Source organism: Schistocerca americana, chromosome 6, assembly GCF_021461395.2.
Source record: "Schistocerca americana isolate TAMUIC-IGC-003095 chromosome 6, iqSchAmer2.1, whole genome shotgun sequence".
Lineage (NCBI taxonomy): Eukaryota > Metazoa > Arthropoda > Insecta > Orthoptera > Acrididae > Schistocerca > Schistocerca americana.
In genome coordinates this window covers 86209579-86233519 of record NC_060124.1, presented here as the reverse complement: position 1 = coordinate 86233519, position 23941 = coordinate 86209579, and the positions used below count along the sequence as shown (strand labels likewise).

General features: G+C 43.6%; 1 protein-coding gene across 1 annotated transcript; it reads right to left on the bottom strand.

Annotated features, from left to right (window-relative positions):
- Window positions 1-6803: 6803 nt before the first annotated feature.
- On the bottom strand, window positions 6804-23409 carry LOC124619975 (prostaglandin reductase 1-like). The gene is made up of 3 exons (XM_047146638.1): window positions 23197-23409; window positions 16969-17325; window positions 6804-7340 (listed from the first exon to the last, which is right to left on the bottom strand). The coding sequence occupies exons 1-3, from the start codon at window positions 23407-23409 to the stop codon at window positions 6888-6890; spliced, it is 1023 nt and encodes a 340-aa protein (XP_047002594.1). The 3' UTR covers window positions 6804-6887.
- Window positions 23410-23941: the final 532 nt, after the last annotated feature.

Here is a 23941-nt window from a genome sequence, read left to right as displayed (position 1 = left end):
AATGTCCCATCTCCTCAATTTCCCACCTTTTTGCAATTTCTTTAGTTTTAATCTACAGATCGTAACCAATAGATTGTGGTTAGTCCACATCTGCCCCTGGAAATGTCTTGCAATTTAAAACCTTGTTCCTAAATCTTTGTCGTACCATTATATAATTTATCTGATAACCTTCCAGTATCTCCAGGCTTCTTCCATGTATAAAACCTTCTTTTATGATTCTTGAACCAGGTGTTAGCTATGATTAAGTTACGCTCTGTGCAAAATTCTACCAGGTGGCTTCCTCTTTCATTCCTTACTCCCATTCTATTTTCACCTACTACGTTTCCTTCCCTTCCTTTTCCTACTGTCGAGTTCCAGTCACCCATGACTATTAAATTTTCGTCTCCCTTCACTATCTGAATACTTTCTTTTATCTCATCATACATTTCATCAATCTCTTCGTCATCTGCGGAGCTAGTTGGCATATAAACTTGTACTATTGTGGTGGATGTGGGCTTTGCATCTATCTTGGCCAGAATAATGCGTTCACTGTGCTGTTTGTAGTAGCTTACCCGCATTCCTATTTTCCTATTCATTATTAAATGTTCTCCTGCATTAACTCTCTTTGATTTTGTATTTATAACCCTGTATTCACCTGACCAGAAATCTTGTTCCTCCTGCCACCGAACTTCACTAATTCCAACTGTATCTAACTTTAACCTATCCATTTCCCTTTTTAAATTTTCTAACCTACCTGCCAGATTAAGGGATTTGACATCCCATACTCCAATCCGTAGAACGCCAGTTTTCTTTCTCCCGATAACAGCGTCCTCTTGAGTAGTCCCCGCCCGGAGATCCGAATGGGGGACTATTTTACCTCCGGAATATTTCACCCAAGGGGACGCCATCATTTATCCATTACAGTAACGCTGCCTGCCCTCGGAAAAAAGTTAACCCCGTAGTTTCCCCTTGCTTTCAGCCGTATTTATTCATTTATCTGACATGATAGTTGCAATAGTGCCCAAAATTTGATGTAACATTATTCATTTATCTAACATGTTGCACCAATATTTTGGGCGCTATTGCCACTGATTAACAACCAGGAAAGTGCGTCCAATCTCTTCTTCGTCTATGAACTGTTCGAAAGGAAGCTGAATGAAAAATAAAGTAGCATAATATTTTCCAAAAACCTCTTTCCAACTTGAACATGCATCTAACATCGCACAGAGGCTTCACAGGGTGGTTCGTTGATCGTGACCAGGCCAAATAGCTCACGAAATAAGCGTCAAACGAAAAAACTACAAGGAACGAAACTCGTCTACCTTGAAGGGGTAAACCAGATGGCGCAATGGTTGGCCCGCTAGAAGACGCTGCCATAGGTCAAACGCATATCAACTGCGTTTTTTTCAAATAGGAACCCCCATTATTATTACATATTCGTGTAGTACGTAAAGAAATATGAATGTTTTAGTTCGACCACTTTTTTTGTTTTGTGATAGATGGCGCTGTAATAGTCACAAACATATGGCTCAGAATTTTAGACGAACAGTTGGTAACAGGTAGGTTTTTTTAAATTAAAATACAGAAGGTAGGTACGTTTGAACATTTTGTTTCGCTTTTTCCAATGTAGTACATGTACCTTTGTGAAATTATCATTTCTGAGAACGCATGCTGATACTGTGGGATTAGCTGTAAATACCACATTAATTCAATAAATGCTCAAAATGATGTCCGTCAACCTCAATGCATTTGGCAATACGTGTAACGACATTCCTCTCAACAGCGAGTGGTTCGCCTTCCGTAATGTTCGCACATGCATAGACAATGCGCTGACGCATGTTGTCAGGCGTTGTCGGTGCATCACGATAGCAAATATCCTTCAACTTTCCCCACAGAAAGATATCCGGGGGCGTCAGATACGGTGAACGTGCGGGCCATGGTATAGTGCTTAGACGACCAATCCACCTCTCATGAAATATGCTATCCAATACCGCTTCAACCGCACGCGAGCTATGTGCCGGACATCCATCATGTTGGAAGTACGTCGCCATTCTGTCATGCAGTGAAACATCTTGTAGTAACATTGGTAGAACATTACGTGGGGAATCAACATACGTTGCACAATTTAGATTGCCATCGATAAAATGGAGGCCAATTATCCTTCCTCCCATAATGCCGCACCGTACATTAACCAGCCAAGGTCGCTATGTTCCACTTGTCGCAGCCATCGTCGATTTTCCGTTGCCCAATAGTGCATATTATGCCGGTTTACTTTAACGTTGTTGGTGAATGACGCTTCGTCGCTAAATAGAACGCGTGCAATAAATTTGTCATTGTCCCGTTATTTCTCTTGTGCCCAGTGGCAGAACTGTACACGACGTTGAGTCGTTGCCACGCAAATTCCTTGTGCATAGAAATATGGTACGGGTGCAATCGATGTTGATGTAGCATTCTCAACAGCGACGTTTTTGAGACTCCCGATTCTTGCGCAGTTTGTCTGCTACTGATGTGCGGATTAGCCGCGACAGCAGCTAAAAGACCTACTTGGGCATCAACATTTGTTGCAAGTCGTGGTTGACGTTTCACATGTGGCTGAACACTTCCTGTTTCCTTAAATAACGTAACTATCCGGCGAACGGTCATGACACTTGGGTGATGTCGTCCAGGACACCGAGCAGCATAAATAGCACACGCCCGTTGGGCATTTTGATCACAATAGCCATAGATCAACACGATATCGACCTTTTCCTAAATTGGTAAACGGTCCATTTTAACACGGGTAATGTATCACGAAGTGTTAGTTCCGCTATCATATAATCATACAATAAAGGATCCTTCTTTCTATGTATTCGCAATACGTTACATTTGCGTATGTTAAGGGTCAGTTGCCACTCCCTGCACCAAGTACTTATCCGCTGCAGATCTTCCTGCATTTCGCTGCAATTTTCTAATGCTGCAACTTCTCTGCATACTACAGCATCATCTGCGAAAAGCCGCATGGCAGTTCCAACACTATCTTCTAGGTTATTTATATATATTGTGAAAAGCAGTGGTCCCATAACACTCCCCTGTGGCACGCCAGAGGCTACTTTAACGTCTGTAGACGTTTCTCCATTGAGAACAACATGCTGTGTTGTGTTTGCTAAAAAATCTTCAATCCAGCCACACAGCTGGTCTGATATTCCGTAAGCTCTTACTTTGTTTATCAGGCGACAGTGCGGAACCGTATCGAACGCCTTCCGGAAGTCAAGGAAAATAGCAGCCACCTGGGAGCCTGTATCTAATATTTTCTGGGTCTCATGAACAAATAAAGCGAATTGGGTCTCACACGATCGCTGTTTCCTCTGCTCTGCTTGCTTCAGATGGAAATGGGCATTTTGTATTCCAACCATTGTTCAACTCTACAAAGATATTTTTTCTTGTTTTGTACATAATAGACTTTGATTCACATTCCCTTAACTGGTTTTACGTAATTAGTATCATATAATGCGTGTGATAAATGCTACACAGTGTTCCGAAATTCCCATTAAAAACTTATAGGACTTCTAGAGGGAGTGAGTACATCACATTCTGAACAGGATCTCATGTCCAAAAACGTACTGTTTACTTTCTGTGACGGTTTCAATTCATATGTTTAATTCATACACTTCTGCTTGAGCAGTTGACTTAGTCATGATACAATACCGTTTTTAGTTAAGAATTTGAGAAGAAACACACCCATTTAACACTTAAGAACATTTCTTTGGGTTAACACTTATATGCCGCGCAGGATTATCCGAGTGGTCTTAGGCGCTGCAGTCATGGACTGTGCGGCTGGTCCCGGCGGAGGTTCGAGTCCTCCCTCGGGCATGGGTGTGTGTGTTTGTCCTTAGGATAATTTAGGTTCAGTAGTGTGTAAGCTTAGGGACTGATGACCTTAGCAGTTAAGTCCCATAAGATTTCACACACACAACACTTAAATATCACTTGTTTACATTATTCCAAGCTAAAAAGATCCCAACGTAGTGTACGTACAGAACAGTACTGATGGATTGCAACAGTGGTTCGATGTGGCGGACATCAGCGTTGTTACAAACATTGTACATAAGAAGTATGTCCTGGTTCACGCTCTTCATCCCACCTGGGAGCTCTTCAATTCCTAGTGCAGCGGCCAGAACTCCTGCCAGCAAATTTTCCTTTGTCTGTACAGGAGTCTCGTAAATTAAACTTTACATACGAAGTTAAGTGACATCATCTTACCGTCTGACGTAGTACACGTCCTCCTGCCTATCCTACTGCATACAAGGGCAAGCAACTCAGAGACATTTCTATTTCCCTCAGCAGACTTGGACGTGTTACTCATCTGAACTGAAAACAAGGGTTCCTATTCAAAACAAAAGGTGTATGAAAAAGAATCACCCGATCTGGCACGTCTAAGCCAGTAACGTGGTCCGGTGCGACCGATCCATCGTTCATTAATCCTTTGATATAAAAGTTCCCGCACTTCCAGCAGATGCCAGTGTGGCGGTGTCCCATCTTGTTCGTAAATGAAGTCGTTCGAATAAGTCTCCAACTGTGGGAAAAGAAAGTTCTCAAGCATATCGAGATATGTGCTTCCTGTTACAGCGTCTTCGGGAAAGAAAAATGGACCGTATATCTTATCCCGTGAAACTGCACAAAACACATTAAATTTTGGAGACCCCCACTCATGTTGTACCACTCCATATGGTTGTTCTGTACCCCATATTCTCAAATTATGAGGGTTCAGCTTTCCATTTAAGTAGGATGTTGCCTCGTCACTCAACACTAAGCGTGGCAGAAAACTGTCATCCTCCATCTTACCAAGAACAAAATTACAGAACACACAATTAATAAAATATTCCCGGCTATTATACCGTGGTCGGAGGGATTTCATTGTAAAACCCGACGTTTCGTCACAATCTGCGGAAGATATTTTCAAGGGGGATCGCCGGTTTTTTTTAATGTTCGATTCACACTCTGGCTTGCTACTGACTACAGCAAAATTCCGCTTCCGCGAGCTTGCGCGCAGCGGCGTGTCGTCACATGTTTTGAACACACGAGTGCAACTGGCCGTTGTCGACTGCCATCATCCGCTGTTACTATCATAACACAGTGGATGACTGGTAAACATCATCTTCAGCACCGCAATCCAAATTTCATTCAATTTCACGCCCTCCTCCTTCCTATTAAAATTCCTGCGGGGTTTCACACTCTCTGTCGCCTCTCTGTAGAGCCTTTCGTGGTATCAGTTTTCGGTCAAAATGATGTGGTGGTCTCCTGGCTGTCCAGCATGTTCCGCAACAGCTGATCTGTCGATCTCCTGCCTTCGCCCTTGTGCTCTTTGAGTCGTTTCCCGACAGTTTTCTTTGGAGCACCTACCTGCACCTCCCCATAACTACACGTAATCATTCTAGCTTTTTTCCAGCGGTTGACGAGCATCCTTGGCCGATCTTAGGTGATCTTGTATCTCCCGTGTTGGTGCGCAAATTACCGCGATTTTCCGCTTCCTCAAGATTTTTCGTATGCGGCCGCTCACGTTCTTAATGAATGGCACAAAAACTTTTGATTTCACCGGCGCTTGGGCGTCACTATGATTTCTATGAGGTGGTCCTTACGCTCTTTTCACCTTAGCGCACGAATAACCACTCTTGAACAACGTGTCGAGATGTGTGTGAACGGGTTCAACCACCAACCAGAGCAAAAGCGAGGCGTCATAAGAACGTCGGCGGATAGACCGACTGTCAACCAGAGCTACTTGACGCAGAATTAAAACATCTCCTCCGCAGAACGGGGTGGAACGGCGGGTTTTAAAGCGAAATCCCTTCGAACGCGGCATAATAGCCTGAAATATTTTATTAATTGTGACAATTCCGGCCGTGAAAGTTTACATTTTACACTTACAGAACTCCACACATTTTTGTTGGTCACCTTCACGAAGAGCTTGCACTAGCTGAATTTTGTACGGTTTCGTGTGTCAACGTCAACGCAACACACACCAGACGCAAATCGGGTGCCTGTTGAGCTGTCGTGTTGCACTGTGAACGGATTTCTGCGGAGTCCTTGTCAAACTCCGGCGGATGCTTTCGACGTCTGTCACACTCGTGGACAGCCCGGCGAGTTGCCTTTACACAAACAACCTGTTCCTCGGAATGGTTCGTCCCATCCTCTAATGCTCTGTGCTGTAGGACGATCCACATCACGCCTAGCACGAAAGTCATTCTGAACAGTTACCACTGACCCTCACTGCACGTAACGTAGAGCACAAAATGTTTTCTGTTGTCCTGATTCTATATTACTAGAGACGAGGTGGATGCACACTACTGCTACTTAGCGGGAACCGTGTAAAACTCTTTGTTTGCTCTTTCTAACAGTATGTTGTCCACACACATATCTCAAATAACGTAATATTTGATTTTTTTTAAAAAATCCCATGATTCTTTTTGATACACTCAGTATTATGCGCTCACTCTCCTATACAAATCCTAGAAGTTTGTAACGGGAATTACGAAACACCCTGTCACACTGCATGTATGAGTAGCATAAGTGGTAGTAATTAATGTTAATGCCAGAGTAACTCTTTTCTTACATTAAATCGTTCGTTTATATATTTTTTACAGCTTCTATGTTTAATAAATATGGATCACATTTGTTGCAAACGTTTTTCAATTATTTTCAAACAAGCTATTGAGGCGTCTTTGTGTAGGATAATAAATCCAATTCAAATCATATAACATAGGGAAACTGTTATATTGTAACAGATATTATTTTCATAAACATAAAAAATATTAAACATAATTTCTAGCAGAATAATAGGGCCAAGCGATACAAGTTAGTTTTCGTGTCCCGTTTATAAAGTGTTGTACGTCTTTGCCTCTGCTTGGACATCCACTTCTGCTACACCAGGGTGTTCACAATTTGACAACAGCTTTCCCAAAGTTCTCGCCTCGCAGCATACCGATGAAGGCTTTGGGAGTGTTGACGAAGCCGTCGGTCACCGTCTCCCTGTACTTGAGTTTCCCCTCCCTCACCCACTGCGTCAGTGGGCTGATCCCCTCATCCCAGCGGTCGTGCCACCGGCTATAGGAGCAGCCCTCAATGCGGAGTTGATTGGCAAGAAACGTGAAGGGCAGGGTCACCAACTTTTGGGACTCAATCTCGTTGTACTGGGAGATGCCGCCGATAACGGTGATGCGACCGCGGTAGCGCATGTGACTCATGACCTTGGTGCTCATGTCGCCCGCCACGTTGTCGAAGTACACGTCGACGCCATCTGGGGCAGCCTGCTTCAGGGCGGTGGACACGTCTGTCGTCTTGTAGTTAAACACGTGATGGAAGCCCAGGTCGTCTTTCAACCATTTCACCTGAGAATAAGAGATTTATATCATAGCAGTAAAAGATGCTAGTTGAAACTGTTTTCTAAGTTACTTACTTATCCCAGACTTATATTAGCTGTGAAAAACAGTAAATTCTGTTTGATAAGTTACAGAGCGCAGCAACCAGTCGTCCTTTTTTTTCAAGGTTTTATTTGACAATTCCAGATTTCGGCTAGTGCCTAGCCATTATCAATGCTAAAACGTGCAAGAAGTATGTGGTCAGGCGATACTAAAAAATGTTACAACTCGTGGCATAATCTATATGCCTTTTACATTAGGTTACGTACCACTATTTTCTAATCTCGATGCATGTCATTTCTCTGTTGTTCGGTCGCAGGTCACAGTTCTTTTAATACTACTGTATAAAGAAGATAGGCTGTGTGGAGAACTCATCGATACATAATATATAACATTTAGAGGAAACCCCACAACAGACTACGTGACCTGAAACTCCTGTCCAGCCAGACGTGGGGCCTGCATCCTTCCACCACCATTCACACCTACAAATCCTTGATCAGCCCCATCCTTTGTAGTGCCAGCATTTCTTGGATTTCGGCCCCTTCCAGATTCCGTAACGCCCTCCAAATCCCCGAGCGCCATGCACTCCACCTCGCCTTCCATATTCACCTTCCATTCCCCATGCGCATCATCTACGACCTCATCCCCTTCCCCCACCTTCTCCTGTTCCTTGAACATAGCCACACCTCGTATATTGCCCATCGACCCGATGTCCCCACCCCCTGGTGTCATCCTTCCTCTCCACCCGCAACCTGTTGCTGCACTTTTACTGTTGTGCCCACCCTCTCTCCATCTCCACACCCTCCCCCTCCTTCCCCAACGCAACTTCTAGCACATATCCCTCCCGGATGATGAACTTCGCCCTGACATCTATCCCTCCTACCAACTCTGACCGCACCTTCCTTCTGCCTCCTCCTCAGGGCTCCCTCTCCCTCCCTTCTCTTGAGTGGCTGTCCCCTTCCTACACCCCCTCCCTCTCCCATGCTCCCCTTCAGGATCTCTGCACTCCCTCCCGCCTTGTCTTCCGTCTTCATCACCTGCCGCACCTCTCTTGTCTCTTGGGACAGCCAGCACTGGAACGTCTCTTCCGCCACCGTCCTAAGGCAATCCGAGCAAAGGAGAGTCTCGAGTCACCTGGAGGGCATTAAGGTCCTCAACCAGGGATGGAGTAGGGGATCTCCCCGGCTACTACAACGGCCGAGATTGCTACTTGATCTGGCTGCTTACAAGTGGTATTGTACCCTGGACCACCTTTCTAAAATTAAATTTACTGAGATTTTAGACCGCCATTCAGATTTTATTACTGTTTACACGGATGGGTCTAAACAGGGGGATTTTATGGGCTTCTCTGCTGTGTTTCTGGCAGAGTGGTTCTAGGCGCTACAGTCTGGAACCGCACGATCGCTATGGTCGCAATTTCGAATCCTGCCTCAGGCATGGATGTGTGTGATGTCCTTAGGTTAGTTAGGTTTAAGTAGTTCTAAGTTCTAGGGGACTGATGACCTCATGAGTTAAGTCCCATAGTGCTCAGAGCCATTTGAACCATTTTTGCTATGTTTTCCGATACTGTCCGTAGGATAGGGTTCCCAGAGCAGTTCTCAGTTTACTATGCAGAACTGTTTGCCATTCTGAAAGCATTAGAGCATATGCAATGACATCATGGCAAGAAATTCATCATCTGCTCAGATTCCCAAAGTGCTCTACACGCTCTTGAACACATGTACTCAGTAGATCGGATGGTGCAAGAAGTGCAGGACGCACACCTGCTCTTGCAAAAGCAGGGTAAGGATGTAATTTTCTGCTGGGTTCCAGGGCACATAGGGATTCCTGGAAACTAACTTGCAGCCGCGGCTGCCAAGGAGGCTTGCTCCATCCCACCTCGCTGTTCCGTCCCCCTGCAGGCAATAACATCATTCGTGTCTCGGAAGGTCATGCGTTGGTGGGAGGCTCAGTGGCTGGAAGTGAGGGATAATAAGTTGCGAGCGGTGAAGGATTCTGTCTGACCGTGGCTTCCTCATTCTGACAACTATGAGCTAAGGAAGTAGCCCTTACACAGCTTCGAATAGGACATTGTCCATTGACACAAGGTTTTCTGTTACGTTGTGAGGAGCCACCAACGTGTCAGACAGTGGGACACAGCTGTCGATACGACATATTTTAACTGAGTGTGTTTTATATGCGGGTTTGAGGGAAGATTTAAGTTTCCCACCAGACCTGCCCTCTCTTTTAACTAATAATGAGGCGAGTGTGGTTAGAGTTTTACGTTTTTGTGTGATGTCTGGACTTCTTCCCAAAATATTGGGATTGAGATCTTAATGTGCTGTAAAGTGGTTTGGTCACCCATTATTTGTAAGTGGTCACCCAGCCACAGTTAATTATTTTTACCTGTTTTGTACTGGTATTTTATTTTTAGTTTTATCTACGTGTTTTGATGTGCTGTGTCCAATCTTGAAATTTGAGCATTTACAGTTCTCTCAAAAATCGGCTCTGAATTGATACTTGGTTAACAGATCTTGGCTGCACTCGTCAACATTTGTTTTGGGAATGGGCGCTCACAACCTCGTTGTTGTGCGCCCTAAAACACTGCCCCTATTTCTTTCATGCTAACCCCCCCCTACTGCACCTTGTTCTCCCCTGTTTTTCCATCACCTCAGGCCTCTTCCTTGTCAGGTACCCCCTGGCAGGTTTTATTCTTTGTTGTATGTGCTTCATCTCTTAAAATGGATTTAAGGTGTCTTAGTTCTGGAGTGTTTTAATGCTGTGGCCAACTTTTAACCTGTGTGTGTGTGTGTGTGACTTCAGTGTCATTTACATGCTCTACGAATCGCCAACTGTGTTTTTTTAACTTTTTGTAGACTTTTTTAACTGTCCCCACATCACTGTATCCGTATCAGTGTATATTTTCCCTCCATTGTCTCCCCTTAGTCTCTTTTTATGTACCCCTTTTTATCGCCTTTATAATTTTCTCCTTTTATTAGCTGTCATGTCATTCAGCTGAAGAGCGGCGGATTGTGCCGCTGCCAGCCCTCCGCTGCCCATGTGGGGCAGGGGAATTGAATGAAAATAAATGAAAAAAAAGGAACTACTTCGTTACCCCGGGGACAAGCCACCCCTGGATCCAATCTTATACTGTTTCCTAGCACCAAGTTTTCAAACAATTCCCAGAACAGTGCATTTTTCATAACAGCTTGATCATTAATGAGGTTGCCGCTGACATTCTTGGATGATAAAAGATCTCCAGCTCTTCTAGGAGGTCGAGTAACCTGACCTTCTGGCATTTATGCAGCAACCTCACATTAGATGTCAAACTCGGCACATTATGAGTCGTCATAAGTAAATGAGCAGCCATTCAATATTTCTGTGTGACATGTTTTCCGCCCAATGTGATGTGGTCCGCAAACCTAATTTCTAGTCTCCTTCCTGACTGGCCAACATAACAGGCCCTGCAGTCGCTAGGAAACAGTATAAGGTTTGATCCAGGGGGAACGAAGTAGCTCCTTTTTTTTCCTTTATTGAATTTCGATTCCCCATCTGGGGGCATGCTGACAGAAACTTAATGCGCTGCTCTCCAGTCGATAGAAGAATTAAAAAACATAATGAGAAGATGACAAACCATATGTAAGGCCAATAAAACAGTGACTTTGTTAAAAACAGTAAAATGGCGAAAAGTTACGGAAGTTGAAATAGAAAAAAGACGGGGTTGACGATTATAATGAAGATACACAGTAAGTACACAGTCATTATAAAAAATACATGGCGAAGTATGGTTTCTGTTCGTAACACTTTAAAAAGGGGGTACACAACACTGAACAGTCAAATACTGCACCATAGATTAGAAATGTACACACCACAGCCTAAAGCAGATGGAGGGGGGGGGGGGGAGAGAGAACCCGGAAAGACGAGGAGAAAACGGGTGGGGAAAGCAAAAAGGTGGGGAGACGACAGAGAGGACACAGAAAAAGGGGGGTAACAGAGTGGACGTGAGAAAAGGAGTGGGGAAGACAGTGGAGGGTAAACAAAAAGGATTCGGGGTAGGGGGAGAGAATGGAGTGAGAAGGTGGAGAGAAAACAGGATGGAGGAGGGGGATGGAGCCTGAGAAAAGGACAGAGGGAGGGAGAGAAGGTGAAGATCAAGGTTGATAGGAGGGATAAATGGAGGGAGTGAGGGTATCATCCAGGAAGGGGAGTTGATGGAAGCCACCTCAGGAATGGAGATGTAGGTGTAAAGGTGGAGGGTAGGAAGGACACAACAGTGAAGGCACCTTGGTGGGCAACATTGGAGACGAGAGGAGCAACCAGGGGATGAGGAGGACCAAGTTGGTGGGAGGTCAGGAGGATGTGGATATGTTGTAGGGAAAAGGAACAGGTCGGGGAAAGAAATAGGGTCATACAGGATCTGCATGGGGGACAGACAGTGAGGCAGAGTGCATGGCATTCGAGGATCTGGAGGGACTTATAGAATGTGGGAGAGGGGGGCATATATCCAGGCAGGACTAGCATAACAGAGGATGGGATGGATTACGGATTTGTAGGTGTGGAGGATGGTAGAGGAGTTCAACCCCTGTGTACAGCCAGGGAGGAGTTTAAGAAGACAGAGGCAGTTGTTGGCTTTGGATTGGATAGGGTGGAGATGAGGGATCCAGTTCGGGTGACGGTCAATGGTGAGTCTGAGGTAGCTGAAGGTGGGGGGAAAGGCGGACAGGACGGGTGCAGCTGGCAAGGGAGACATCAAGGAGCCAGAAGGAGCGAGTGGTACGACCTACGATGATTGATTTTGAGGAGTCACTGGTTACACCACGTGGCAAAGTAGCTCCTATTGTCTTGCCAATATGTAGCAGCCATTAACATAATGCTGTAAGAGTATGACGGTTATAACAATGAACCTACAGAGCTCTCTCCATGGTACGTCAGTTTAGATGCATGTACATTGTCATAACAGCAATTCAATGTATTGGTTTTATTGTACTTATAATTATAATCTGTTTGAAATAACACAGACTAGTACTCTCTACATCTTTAATGGAATGCCAAGTCATGCCAACCATCCATCTTGCTGACATTTAGTGCCATCTACGAACTATTCAGTAAATAAGAGTAACAACATGCCTGTCATGATGTTTAAATAAAGAGGAAAAATAATACAACGATAAAATCATTTAAATCAGGTCAATTGTAGCATGTGCCTCCTTGTGTCTTGTAAATAAATTTAAAAAAAAGGTTTTACCCCTCTTGCGTTACATATGTGTTTAAAGAACAAAAGGACTGAACTTGGAAATTTTCATATATTTTCTATGTTTACTGGCAAATGTGGAACAAAGTCGGACAGCAATGTAAAGAATTTTACTTATGTTTTTTAATGTAATTGCCATGCAAATTTGAAGCTTTTTTACTTTCCTTTAAATATTATATATTACGTAGTTGATATAGAGGGTGCCATGCAACCAATCGATGTGCTCTCCACACAGTCTACCTTCTTTATACAGTAGTATTCAAAGAACTGTGACCTGCGCCCGAAGAACAGAGAACTGACATGCATCGAGACTAGAAAATAGTGGTATGTAATCTAATGTAAAAGCCATGTAGGTTATGCCACGAGTTGCAACATTTTCTAGTATCGCCTGGACATGCACTTCTTGTACTTTTTAGCATTATAATGACTAGGAACGAGCCGAAATCCGGATTTGCCAAATAAAACCTGCAAAAAAAAGAAAGAAAAAAAAGGCGACTGATTGCTGTGGTCTATAATTTGTAAATCATATCACAGTCGCTGAGTGCGCCCACTTTCCTAATGGAAGGTAACCTAATGAATTCTGTTCTTGGCGCAAGAAACGCTTCCTTATAGAACGATAGTTACAGCATATAAATTACCTGCAGCTAAATGCTATTGTTGGATCTCAAAAAAAAAAAAAAAAAAAAAAAAAAACGCAAATATTGTCCTCTGAGAGTAAAGTGGGGAACCTAGAACCTCAATCCTCATTCAATCTTCCTCATCAAAAATTTTGGCATTCCGAAATATTCACACCCTTTTAACAATTATAATTCCTTGTACCCAGTCTCGCTTTGTAGATATCTTTATACTCAGCATCTCCATCTCACTGCCATTGTCTGTATATTTCGCTTTCCCATTGACTCCTTTTTCTCCTACTGATTTACAATATATCCCCCTACCATTGTCTCCACTTACACTGTCTCCTTTTGTCTTTCTTTCTCACTGTCATTGTCTCCACCATTCCTCAGCAACTCTGGGGACCCAATCTAGTTTTTTACCTATAAACACTAGTTAAATATTTCGGTCTAAAATATGCCCTCCGCTATACCTACTTGTAAAAAGTTCCCCAGTCTGAGAGAGCGCAGACATGGCAACCCACCAAGTCTATGTAAGGTCTCCACTCAGCCGGCCGAAGTGGCCGCGCGGTTCTGGCGCTGCAGTCTGGAACCGCGAGACCGCTACGGTCGCAGGTTCGAATCCTGCCTCGGGCATGGATGTGTGTGATGTCCTTAGGTTAGTTAGGTTTAACTAGTTCTAAGTTCTAGGGGACTAATGACCTCAGCAGTTGAGTCCCATAGTGCTCAGAGCCATTTGAACCATTTTTTTGTCTCCACTCATTCATATTATTAATTCCCACGGCTTCTGTCTCCTACCATGTCTCTTTCTCTTTTATTGTCACTGTTTTTCTTCTGCCCATCAATATCTCCTCTCTCTCTTTTCCTCTCCTACTCCTACTGTCTTCGTCCATCTCTCTTCCTCTTTCAATGCTACTTTCTCTCTCCCACCATCAGTGTCTCCTCTCTCTTTCTCTCTTCCTGTCACTGTCACCTCTCTCTTCTCCTGCCACCATCTTCATGCTATTCTCTTTCAGCACAAAGAAAGTGAGAACATGTCCCCATGTGAAAATTTGCGACGAGGAAAGCAGAATGAGGACTGACTCAGATGGTTCCCCACTTTTCTGTGAGAGTCTTTAACAGAGGAACATACTCACCTTTTTTGTTCTCCGAGAGTAGTAGTTTTGCTCTGTTTCCCTACTTTTTCTTGTTAAAGTACTGTGTGCTACTTACATAAAACAAATTATACAGAGCAGTACAGTTTTGACAGTTTATTTACACCTTTGGACAGATTTATCCACTTTGACACACATATCAACAACAAATAAGTGACTTTAAAATAAGGTTAACACACAATCGTTTGCTTTTCATTTTTTGTGGATGTTTTGGTCATCGATAGCAAGTTAGCGAAAACGCTTGACTTAAGATTTGTATCTTAAAAGAGTAAAAATTTTATTAGAAATATATTGCTAAATTTGCAGCCCTTTCCGTTTTACGTAATTTTTGGCAATAATTTTAAGTTCTTTTCTAGTATTTTAAGACCCTTCTTACCCAACTTTTTGACACTTTTGGTAAATTTGAATATCTGAAGTTCGATAAAGGATAATATACCGAAAAATTTCGAGCTTCCATGTTGCCTGAGAATATCATCTTAAGATAATATGGTAAGAATTTCGACTATTTACCGTGAATAGAAGTTATAGAAGTGTCCACCTGCACAATTGGTAATTTTGCACCCAAAATTCATAGATTTTCAGGGGTTTTTCAAGAACTGTACATGAACAAATGGTGCTTTTATAAGCCACTTAAGGTCCATCCTAGACCACACCTAGACGACGCCAGCCTGGACTGGAGGAAGTATATGAATGATACTTAAATTTTGACCATTTATTTAGGTTCTTTACATTATACCCCATCTTCCTATATGTGTGCAAACGGTCGATAGGCCAAGGGCTATCAAAAACTCTTGATTCCTTATCTCTGTGATCAATACAAACCGAGAAATGACCCATGAGAAATCTGATTTTCGCTTCCGGTTTTTGGTACACACTGTTACCATGCACTGTCGTGCACGGAGCGATAAAGTGAAACTTTATTTTTGTATTGTTCTGTACGAGTTTGGTAGAAAAATTTCAAACTTAAGGTTGAAAAACAAAACGTGATATTTGTTGAAATATGACAGTAAAAAATATGCATTTTGTTCGTTTTTCAATCTTAAAAAACTGATTTATTTTAAAATTTGTAATATTAATTTTAAATGTGATTATTTGGCATATTTTTGGTTTTCCCCACTCTACGCCCAGCCCTATGTCTAGGAATGGTAGATGTGTCACGTGCGAGCAAAGTTTTGTTGAAATTACTTCTAGCGTTCGAGAGTTGTGTTTTACATGCCATCCCTATCTGTCACAAACCCTAACGGTGGGGGTTAAAGATAGTCAGATATGTCACCAATTAGCGTAGCCAAGCCCGACCTAGAAAGCTGTGGATTCGATGGTAATATAGTTTGTTTACGACTCAGGAATCACCTGTCATTTCAAAGATTCTTACTGGAACGATTCACACCATTAGAATAACCTCTGAGAATTTGAATTGCGTATTGACTGGGAAGGTTCTCCAGTCCTATAAAATAAAAAGATCTTCAACACCATCGGTGAGTCAGTATGATGCAATCAGACATCGGTTGCCATGTAGGTTTGTTCATTGTCATCTCTGAACACTGACCACCAAAACCGTGGGTTTGTTCGCCACTTACCACATACTTCTGTCCCTGCCTACAGATAAGGCTCATAACGCTGTAAGACGTCGAACAAGTGCCCAAACGCACCTAGTTTTTGTTTTTTGCACCCCATTGCTCACACATTTGAGATTAGCATTCCTTCTTGTTTCGTATTTCTGCAGCTCGTTGTAATCAGTAACAACAAGTTGAGCAGCGAAATCTGCACAAAGAAGTAATGGTGGCGGTTTCTGATTATTTTAATTTCAAGATTTTAAACGTGGCTGAAACAGCAACTGTTGAAAATCTTCACAATAAAGGGTGACAGCCAAAACAGTTACAGGATAAAATTTTTTATTAAAATTCTTCACCAAGGTTAAGGTATATATAAATATAGCTTCATCAGAAGAAAAAAAATCTAAAATTGCATCATGCAATGGAGATTAATAAAACAATTGTGCCAAAGGTGTCGTCAAAAATTAAGACACCAGACTGGTGCTAAACTGCTCGTATTGACCCTGTGCCTATAGTCATGTTGTACAAATGGAGATGATTTCTTAATTTTTGACGACGCCTTTGGCACAATTGTTTTATTAATCTGCATTGCTTGATGTAAATTTATATTTTTTTCTTCTGATGAAGGTATATTTATATATACCGAAACCTCGGTCAAGAATTTTAATAAAATTTTTTATCCTGCAACTGTTTTGGCTGTCATCCTTTATCGTGAAGATTATTTTAATATTTGTCACTATCGATTTTAAATTCGTCTGGCTGCAGTTTTCACATATGTTGGAAAGGAAAGCGCAACCCACACACATTGTACTGTCAACAACGCCCACACTAACTATCACCAAATGGTGCACTGCCCAACTACTCCCTGACTCTCTTGTCCGCTTATACACTGTATGTTCCTCAACTGTCCAATCCCCCAGAGACATCCTTGCCGGCTCTCGACTTCCTGGGGGTGGGGAGTGTGATGGATGCTTACAGTAGGAAGTTTTACCCGCCCTAATGAACATATCTGTTTGTAGGCAGGTTGAACAAAATATAACTACATACCTTAGATTCAGATCCGGCGAAGCCGATGACAGTACACCCCTTGATGAGCGCTATCTGCCCCACTATGCTGCCGACAGCTCCTGCAGCGCCGCTGACCACGACCACCTCTCCAGCCTTGGGCTGGCAGACCTCCAGCAGTGGGAAGTAGGCACTGATTCCAGGCATACCCAGCACTCCCAGGGACAGGGATAACGGCAAGTCCCCCAGGTCTGGCACCAGCATGGGGGGCGACATGACATCAGGGGGCGGAACTTCAGGCCCAACATCAGCCACTGTGCGGTCGCGCCACCCCCAGTAGGCCACCACATGCCGCCCCACTGGGAAACCTGCAGCCCGGCTCTCCACGATCCGTGCCACCTGTGGGCAGACCTCAGTGTTACGCCACCACAGTCTTACTCTAACACAAAGCAAAAACACAAACGGCGCCACAAAAGTGCAGTACATCGGGACCCACTTCAGCCACTGTGTGACACTGCCATGCCAAATTCTCACTCTTCGCAGGTGAACTTATAACAAAAGGAGCTATATTTACAATTCCTACGACTTTTGATCACAAACTTAAGAAACAACATGCTTGAAGGTTCTCCCAAATTGTAATTCCTTCCATCCTGTAATGCCTTCAATGGGAAAGATGCCACGTACTACCACAAATTCATGGTCAAGTGTTTCCCAAAGGATCCTGGTCTCATTGTCCCTGTTTCCCTGACCCATATACCAATACTCACAACAGTAATTATTATCACAGTGCTACAGGTGATGACATAATAAAATTCACTGTTATAGCCATTCATACAGCCTACTGAAAGTCCCCACACATTCCTTAGTCATCGATCAGGACATCCATACCTTCTATTTGAAAGGAAACATAGCTTAACTGTATGTATTTTACCGCAATGTAAGAGCCACGTATTCACTGTTTATTAACTTAAGTTTAAGCTTAAGTTTAAGCTCCATCTTTGCTAATATCAACTGGTGCAACAATTATGCAATATACTTTCCTCCAACTTGTACTCCCCAGGCACCAAGTAAATCCAACTCACTACCAGATAATCCATCCTCTTATCCCGTTGCCGGCTGGAGTGGCCGTGCGGTTCTAGGCGCTACAGTCTTGAACCGAGCGACCGCTACGGTCGCAGGTTCGAATCCCGCCTCGGGCATGGATGTGTGTGATGTCCTTAAGTTAGTTACGTTTAATTAGTTCTAAGTTCTAGGCGACTGATGACCTCAGAAGTTAAGTCGCATAGTGCTGAAAGCCATTTGAACCATTGTTTCTTATCCCTTTACAACTATAAACACACTGGCAATGAACACCCTGCAGTATGAGATGGGATTGGCGATGGTTATCCCAAGAAACAACTTCATTTGGCCACAACAATTCTTTCACCAACATGCCCAATAAGTTACCCTAATTTTGTATTATCACGCCTTCACTGAAATTTAAGCCACAAAATACACTCCTGGAAATGGAAAAAAGAACACATTGACACCGGTGTGTCAGACCCACCATACTTGCTCCGGACACTGCGAGAGGGCTGTACAAGCAATGATCACACGCACGGCACAGCGGACACACCAGGAACCGCGGTGTTGGCCGTCGAATGGCGCTAGCTGCGCAGAATTTGTGCACCGCCGCCGTCAGTGTCAGCCAGTTTGCCGTGGCATACGGAGCTCCATCGCAGTCTTTAACACTGGTAGCATGCCGCGACAGCGTGGACGTGAACCGTATGTGCAGTTGACGGACTTTGAGCGAGGGCGTATAGTGGGCATGCGGGAGGCCGGGTGGACGTACCGCCGAATTACTCAACACGTGGGGCGTGAGGTCTCCACAGTACATCGATGTTGTCGCCAGTGGTCGGCGGAAGGTGCACGTGCCCGTCGACCTGGGACCGGACCGCAGGGCCGCACGGATGCACGCCAAGACCGTAGGATCCTACGCAGTGCCGTAGGGGACCGCACCGCCACTTCCCAGCAAATTAGGGACACTGTTGCTCCTGGGGTATCGGCGAGGACCATTCGCAACCGTCTCCATGAAGCTGGGCTACGGTCCCGCACACCGTTAGGCCGTCTTCCGCTCACGCCCCAACATCGTGCAGCCCGCCTCCAGTGGTGTCGCGACAGGCGTGAATGGAGGGACGAATGGAGACGTGTCGTCTTCAGCGATGAGAGTCGCTTCTGCCTTGGTGCCAATGATGGTCGTATGCGTGTTTGGCGCCGTGCAGGTGAGCGCCACAATCAGGACTGCATACGACCGAGGCACACAGGGCCAACACCCGGCATCATGGTGTGGGGAGCGATCTCCTACAGTGGCTGTGCACCACTGGTGATCGTCGAGGGGACACTGAATAGTGCACGGTACATCCAAACCGTCATCGAACCCATCGTTCTACCATTCCTAGACCGGCAAGGGAACTTGCTGTTCCAACAGGACAATGCACGTCCGCATGTATCCCGTGCCACCCAACGTGCTCTAGAAGGTGTAAGTCAACTACCCTGGCCAGCAAGATCTCCGGATCTGTCCCCCATTGAGCATGTTTGGGACTGGATGAAGCGTTGTCTCACGCGGTCTGCACGTCCAGCAGGAACGCTGGTCCAACTGAGGCGCCAGGTGGAAATGGCATGGCAAGCCGTTCCACAGGACTACATCCAGCATCTCTACGATCGTCTCCATGGGAGAATAGCAGCCTGCATTGCTGCGAAAGGTGGATATACACTGTACTAGTGCCGACATTGTGCATGCTATGTTGCCTGTGTCTATGTGCCTGTGGTTCTGTCAGTGTGATCATGTGATGTATCTGACCCCAGGAATGTGTCAATAAAGTTTCCCCTTCCTGGAACAATGAATTCACGGTGTTCTTATTTCAATTTCCAGGAGTGTATATCCATTTTCAAGCTTGAGGAGACAGGTGCAATCTTCCTCGCTAATACAGTTTATTATGAAACAGTTTATGGCTTATTAGACCATCATATGATAACAACTACTTTTCTGCCTTAAATAAGGAACTATTCTACCATGAGGTGAGAAAATAATTGGTTAATAAAGTATAATATTCATACATACAACTGTCTATCCTAAGTAGACCAGTCCTACTTCAAAAAATATCATTGATACTGATCTCAATATCTTTAGCTTCTCGTAAATAGCCCCAGTTTATTACTTTCCTCACAGTTCACCTCATTTTTCACTGCCATAGCTACAAGAAAAGTAACTCCACCCCTGATATGATAAAAGCATCCCAAAAACTCCTTGGATGTATAAATGCACTTGACTCGTATCCAGCTGGAATTGATTGTGACCCACCCTCTCTATCAATCCGCACACAAACTACGCACCAAAATACCCAATGCCTCCCAACCTAATCCAATAATTATAGCTGTCACAACTGCAATGGCTACTGGAACCATAACCACACCTAGGTCGCCCAAAGGGAAGACATTGTGTAAATTTCTGAGATCCTGAAGACATAATCAGCGTTAAGAAAGGAAAAGCACACAGCAACCAGTCCCAGTCTCTTTAGTTTTTATTACTCTTGCATATCTAGATTTCGGATATAAATAACCATCTTCGGTGCATTTGAGGTACAATCCCAGAAACTCGCGGCAGTACCTGTCGCCATATGATCTTCTTGGTGTGTAGGCTGAACGAAACTGAAGCCTCAGTTTTCTCTATGATTGCTCAGTGTTAGCATCATTCGATAGACGCGTTCTTCCCAAGCCTTGATCAGTGCGTCTGGAGTAATTGTCGCAATAACTGCTTCAGTCCTATTTCTTAAGTTAGGCATGTCAGCTGGTAGCGAAAGCACGTACACGTGATCCTTTATCAACCATCAAAGGTAAAAATGCCATGGAGTCGCATCGGGTAAACATGGAGACCATGCGAAACAAGATATGTCATCTGGCCCCTTGCGACCAGTTCAACATAGTTTAACCAATCACATACTGTGGTATGCCTGTGGGACAGTATACCACCTTACTGCCAAACAAAGTTCTGAGGTTTATCTTCGTCCCATTGAGGAAAGAGCCGTAGTTCTAGCACGTCAAGATAAAAAAAAAACAGCAAATACGCATGATTGACCCAAAAAAATCCCATAAAGTTTCTGTCAGGACATGGCACAAAAGACATTCAATTAATGGGGGTTGCAACTGTACCATCTCGTGCAGATTTGCTGTTCCCCAGTTGTGCACATCATGTGTGTTTGCACGTCCACTTAGGTGAAAAGTCGATTCGGCAATGAAGATATCAAGATCCAGAAAATTTTCATAGTCATGGAGCAATACATATTTTACTAGGTTGACTGGTAAACCGTAGACTGCATCCTTGAGAGACTGCAGCAACTGGAAACAATAGCGACGTGGCTAAGTGTTTCCTTAAGTCTCCACACAGACGTGACTTGAACTACCAGTTTACGAAGAGGCTTCCGGACTAATTTCTGGGAGATAGGCGTGAAAGACGATCATTTGTTCAACACGTTTTTCAGTCACTTTTAGTCCTCCCATACTTTTTCCTTTGGAAAGACAACCGGTGTCTTCAAAATGAACACAGGGATGTTATCATCGCTTGGAGGATTACAATGGAACTCAACACGGAATGCATGTTGCGCTGTAATAACAGATACACTCCGTGGAAACTAAAACACGAAAAGCCGTCTACTAGTCGTCATATTTGCTACTAGCGCTTTCTAACGGAAGACACGGGAAATAGTGTTTGGGCATATGTGGATATACAAATAAATCTGTTTGAGTTGCTCTTACATTTGATGCGTTACTTATAATTGTAAGTTGAATGAAAGAAATGCTATAGAGCATTAAACCCACGACGATCATTTTGAAATACAGTACTCCGTATTTTTGTTACTTCTCTTATCGTAAAGTAAAGGATACCGTGAGGCATCCTGGCAGGTATCAGCCATTGCCTTACAGGAGAAACGTAAATGACGGAAAAGTAACGTAAAAAAGACATGAATATTACAGGCTATTTGTTCCCTAAGCATTACAATATGTTTTTTCGGAAATTCTGTATACGCTATTCAAGGAATTAATTAGAAATTTATAAGTACAGTCGTAGCGAACATAGCAGGTGCTAGCTACTCGACAGTCAATAGCGTTAGACCAAATGAACGATCAGTTCGTGTCTTGGAGAAATGTAAGAATATGCAGTGTAATGCTGACAATATAATTCGTCTTGCAATAGAAATTGGAGAGTAGAAGCCTGCTTTTTTGCGTTTGTAGGTTTAGAAGAAGCGTATAACAATGTTGATTTGAACGCTGTCACTGGAAGCTTGAAGTTTGAAGGGGTGAAATACAGTGACTGAAGGGTCACTTACAACTTGTATTGAAATCAGCTGCAATTATAACATTCGAAGAATGTAAACGAGACATAGTAATTTAGCAAAAGAGGGACACAGCAGCATAGTCTATCCCTCGTCATATTTAATCCGTACATTGATCAAGAAATAAATGATATTAAGGATAAGTTTGAAAAGCGAATTAAAGTTCCAGAAGCCGATGTAATAACACTAAGGTTCGCTAACGACATTGTAATTCTCTCAGAAACTCAAAGGACTTGTAGGTCACTTGAATTGAATGGATATTATCTTCAAAATGGGTTGTAATTGAATATCAAGACAAATAAAACAAGGGTGATGGAGTATCGTTGAATTATATCAGATGATACTGAGGGAATTATATAATGAAATGAGATCCTAAAGGTAATGCTAACACTGTTATGCATTGGTGTTACTACAGCAACGATAAATTGAATGTTCATACAGATCACACATATTATCTTACTTGTATTTCTATAATTGGTTAGGAAACATAGCAGAAAGAGTGGGACAGAATCATTTCTAATAGTATAATAGTCTCTGCGTATCACTGCACAATGCAGACCGCTTAAACAGGGGACCCATGGTGTGCTGAGCAAATGATTCTCACACACGTCTCTTGTGGCACCCAGTGCTAACATAAACTGATAGCGTTTCGAAAGGCAACAAACAGACAAGTGCTGAACGGCGATCATCTATTGGTGTGGAAGCCTAGAGGCGTCAATAAGTTAAAACGCAATGCGGTAGCAGTACCTGGCGTCACTTTCCGTATCTTCCAGTTTCCGCACGAAATTTTGGTGACGTCAATGAGGTGACGTCACTGTGGTTGCATATGGATGCCAATACTGAGACACAGGTTACCCGTCTGCGTCAGATTAGGAAAGGAAGCAAAGCAGAGATACTTTACCTGGGCCCCGATCATGGTGTCTCCCACTTTCTGTCCGTATTTCTCCCCGCTTCCTAGAATCCTCTGGAAGGGATCGACGCTGAAGTAGACAGCCTCGGTCAGGATTTGTCCATCCTTGAGGGGTGGCAGGTCCTCCTCCTCTATGCGAAAGTCCTCAGGTCGAGGCTCTCCCTTGAAATGTCGAACGAGTACGATTTTGCGTGCCTTCACCATGGTCGCTGACGTTGATCTGGCGACTCGTACGTGCCCGCTTTTGTAATATTAGCACCTAGGGCTTATCGAGTTGGTACCGGCATCTCTCTTATCTCTCACGGACGAGGATAGTGCCGTGTGTAAGCGATATTGAGCGTTACTTGGATTTTTTTCATCATAAAATCTCCGGACACTAACAGTTGTTGTTATCAGTGTCTCTGCAGATAACTTCACTTTTACTGCCGTTTCATTCCGATAACGCAAAACTCATTATGCCCAGTGTATTTTTGTACGTCAGGTAAGACAACTTAGTATTAAGAACTAAGATTGTACTCTTAAGCTGTTATTTTGATTGATTCGTGCCTATAGAAAATGAAAATGGGATTTGTCTATCAGATGTGCAGTTGATTTACCTGGGTTTTGATTCTAATGGTGTGCCCGTTCACGTATCTCCTTCCGTTTATTAAACAGCCAGCACCAATCCTACAAGCACCGACACTCAAATGGGAAGGTAGAAAGAACATCTTCACAAGTAGAAGTTGGAGGTTTTTAC

Bases quoted from the DNA above. Each gene is read 5' to 3' on its own strand.
- LOC124619975 (XM_047146638.1), bottom strand. From the start codon at position 23,409: ATGGTGAAGGCACGCAAAATCGTACTCGTTCGACATTTCAAGGGAGAG. The intron at 17,326-23,196 runs GTAAAGTATCTC...GTCTGCCCACAG, and splicing joins ACACCATGATCGGGGCCCAG to GTGGCACGGATCGTGGAGAG. The intron at 7,341-16,968 runs GTATGTAGTTAT...TCTTATTCTCAG, and splicing joins TCGCCGGATCTGAATCTAAG to GTGAAATGGTTGAAAGACGA.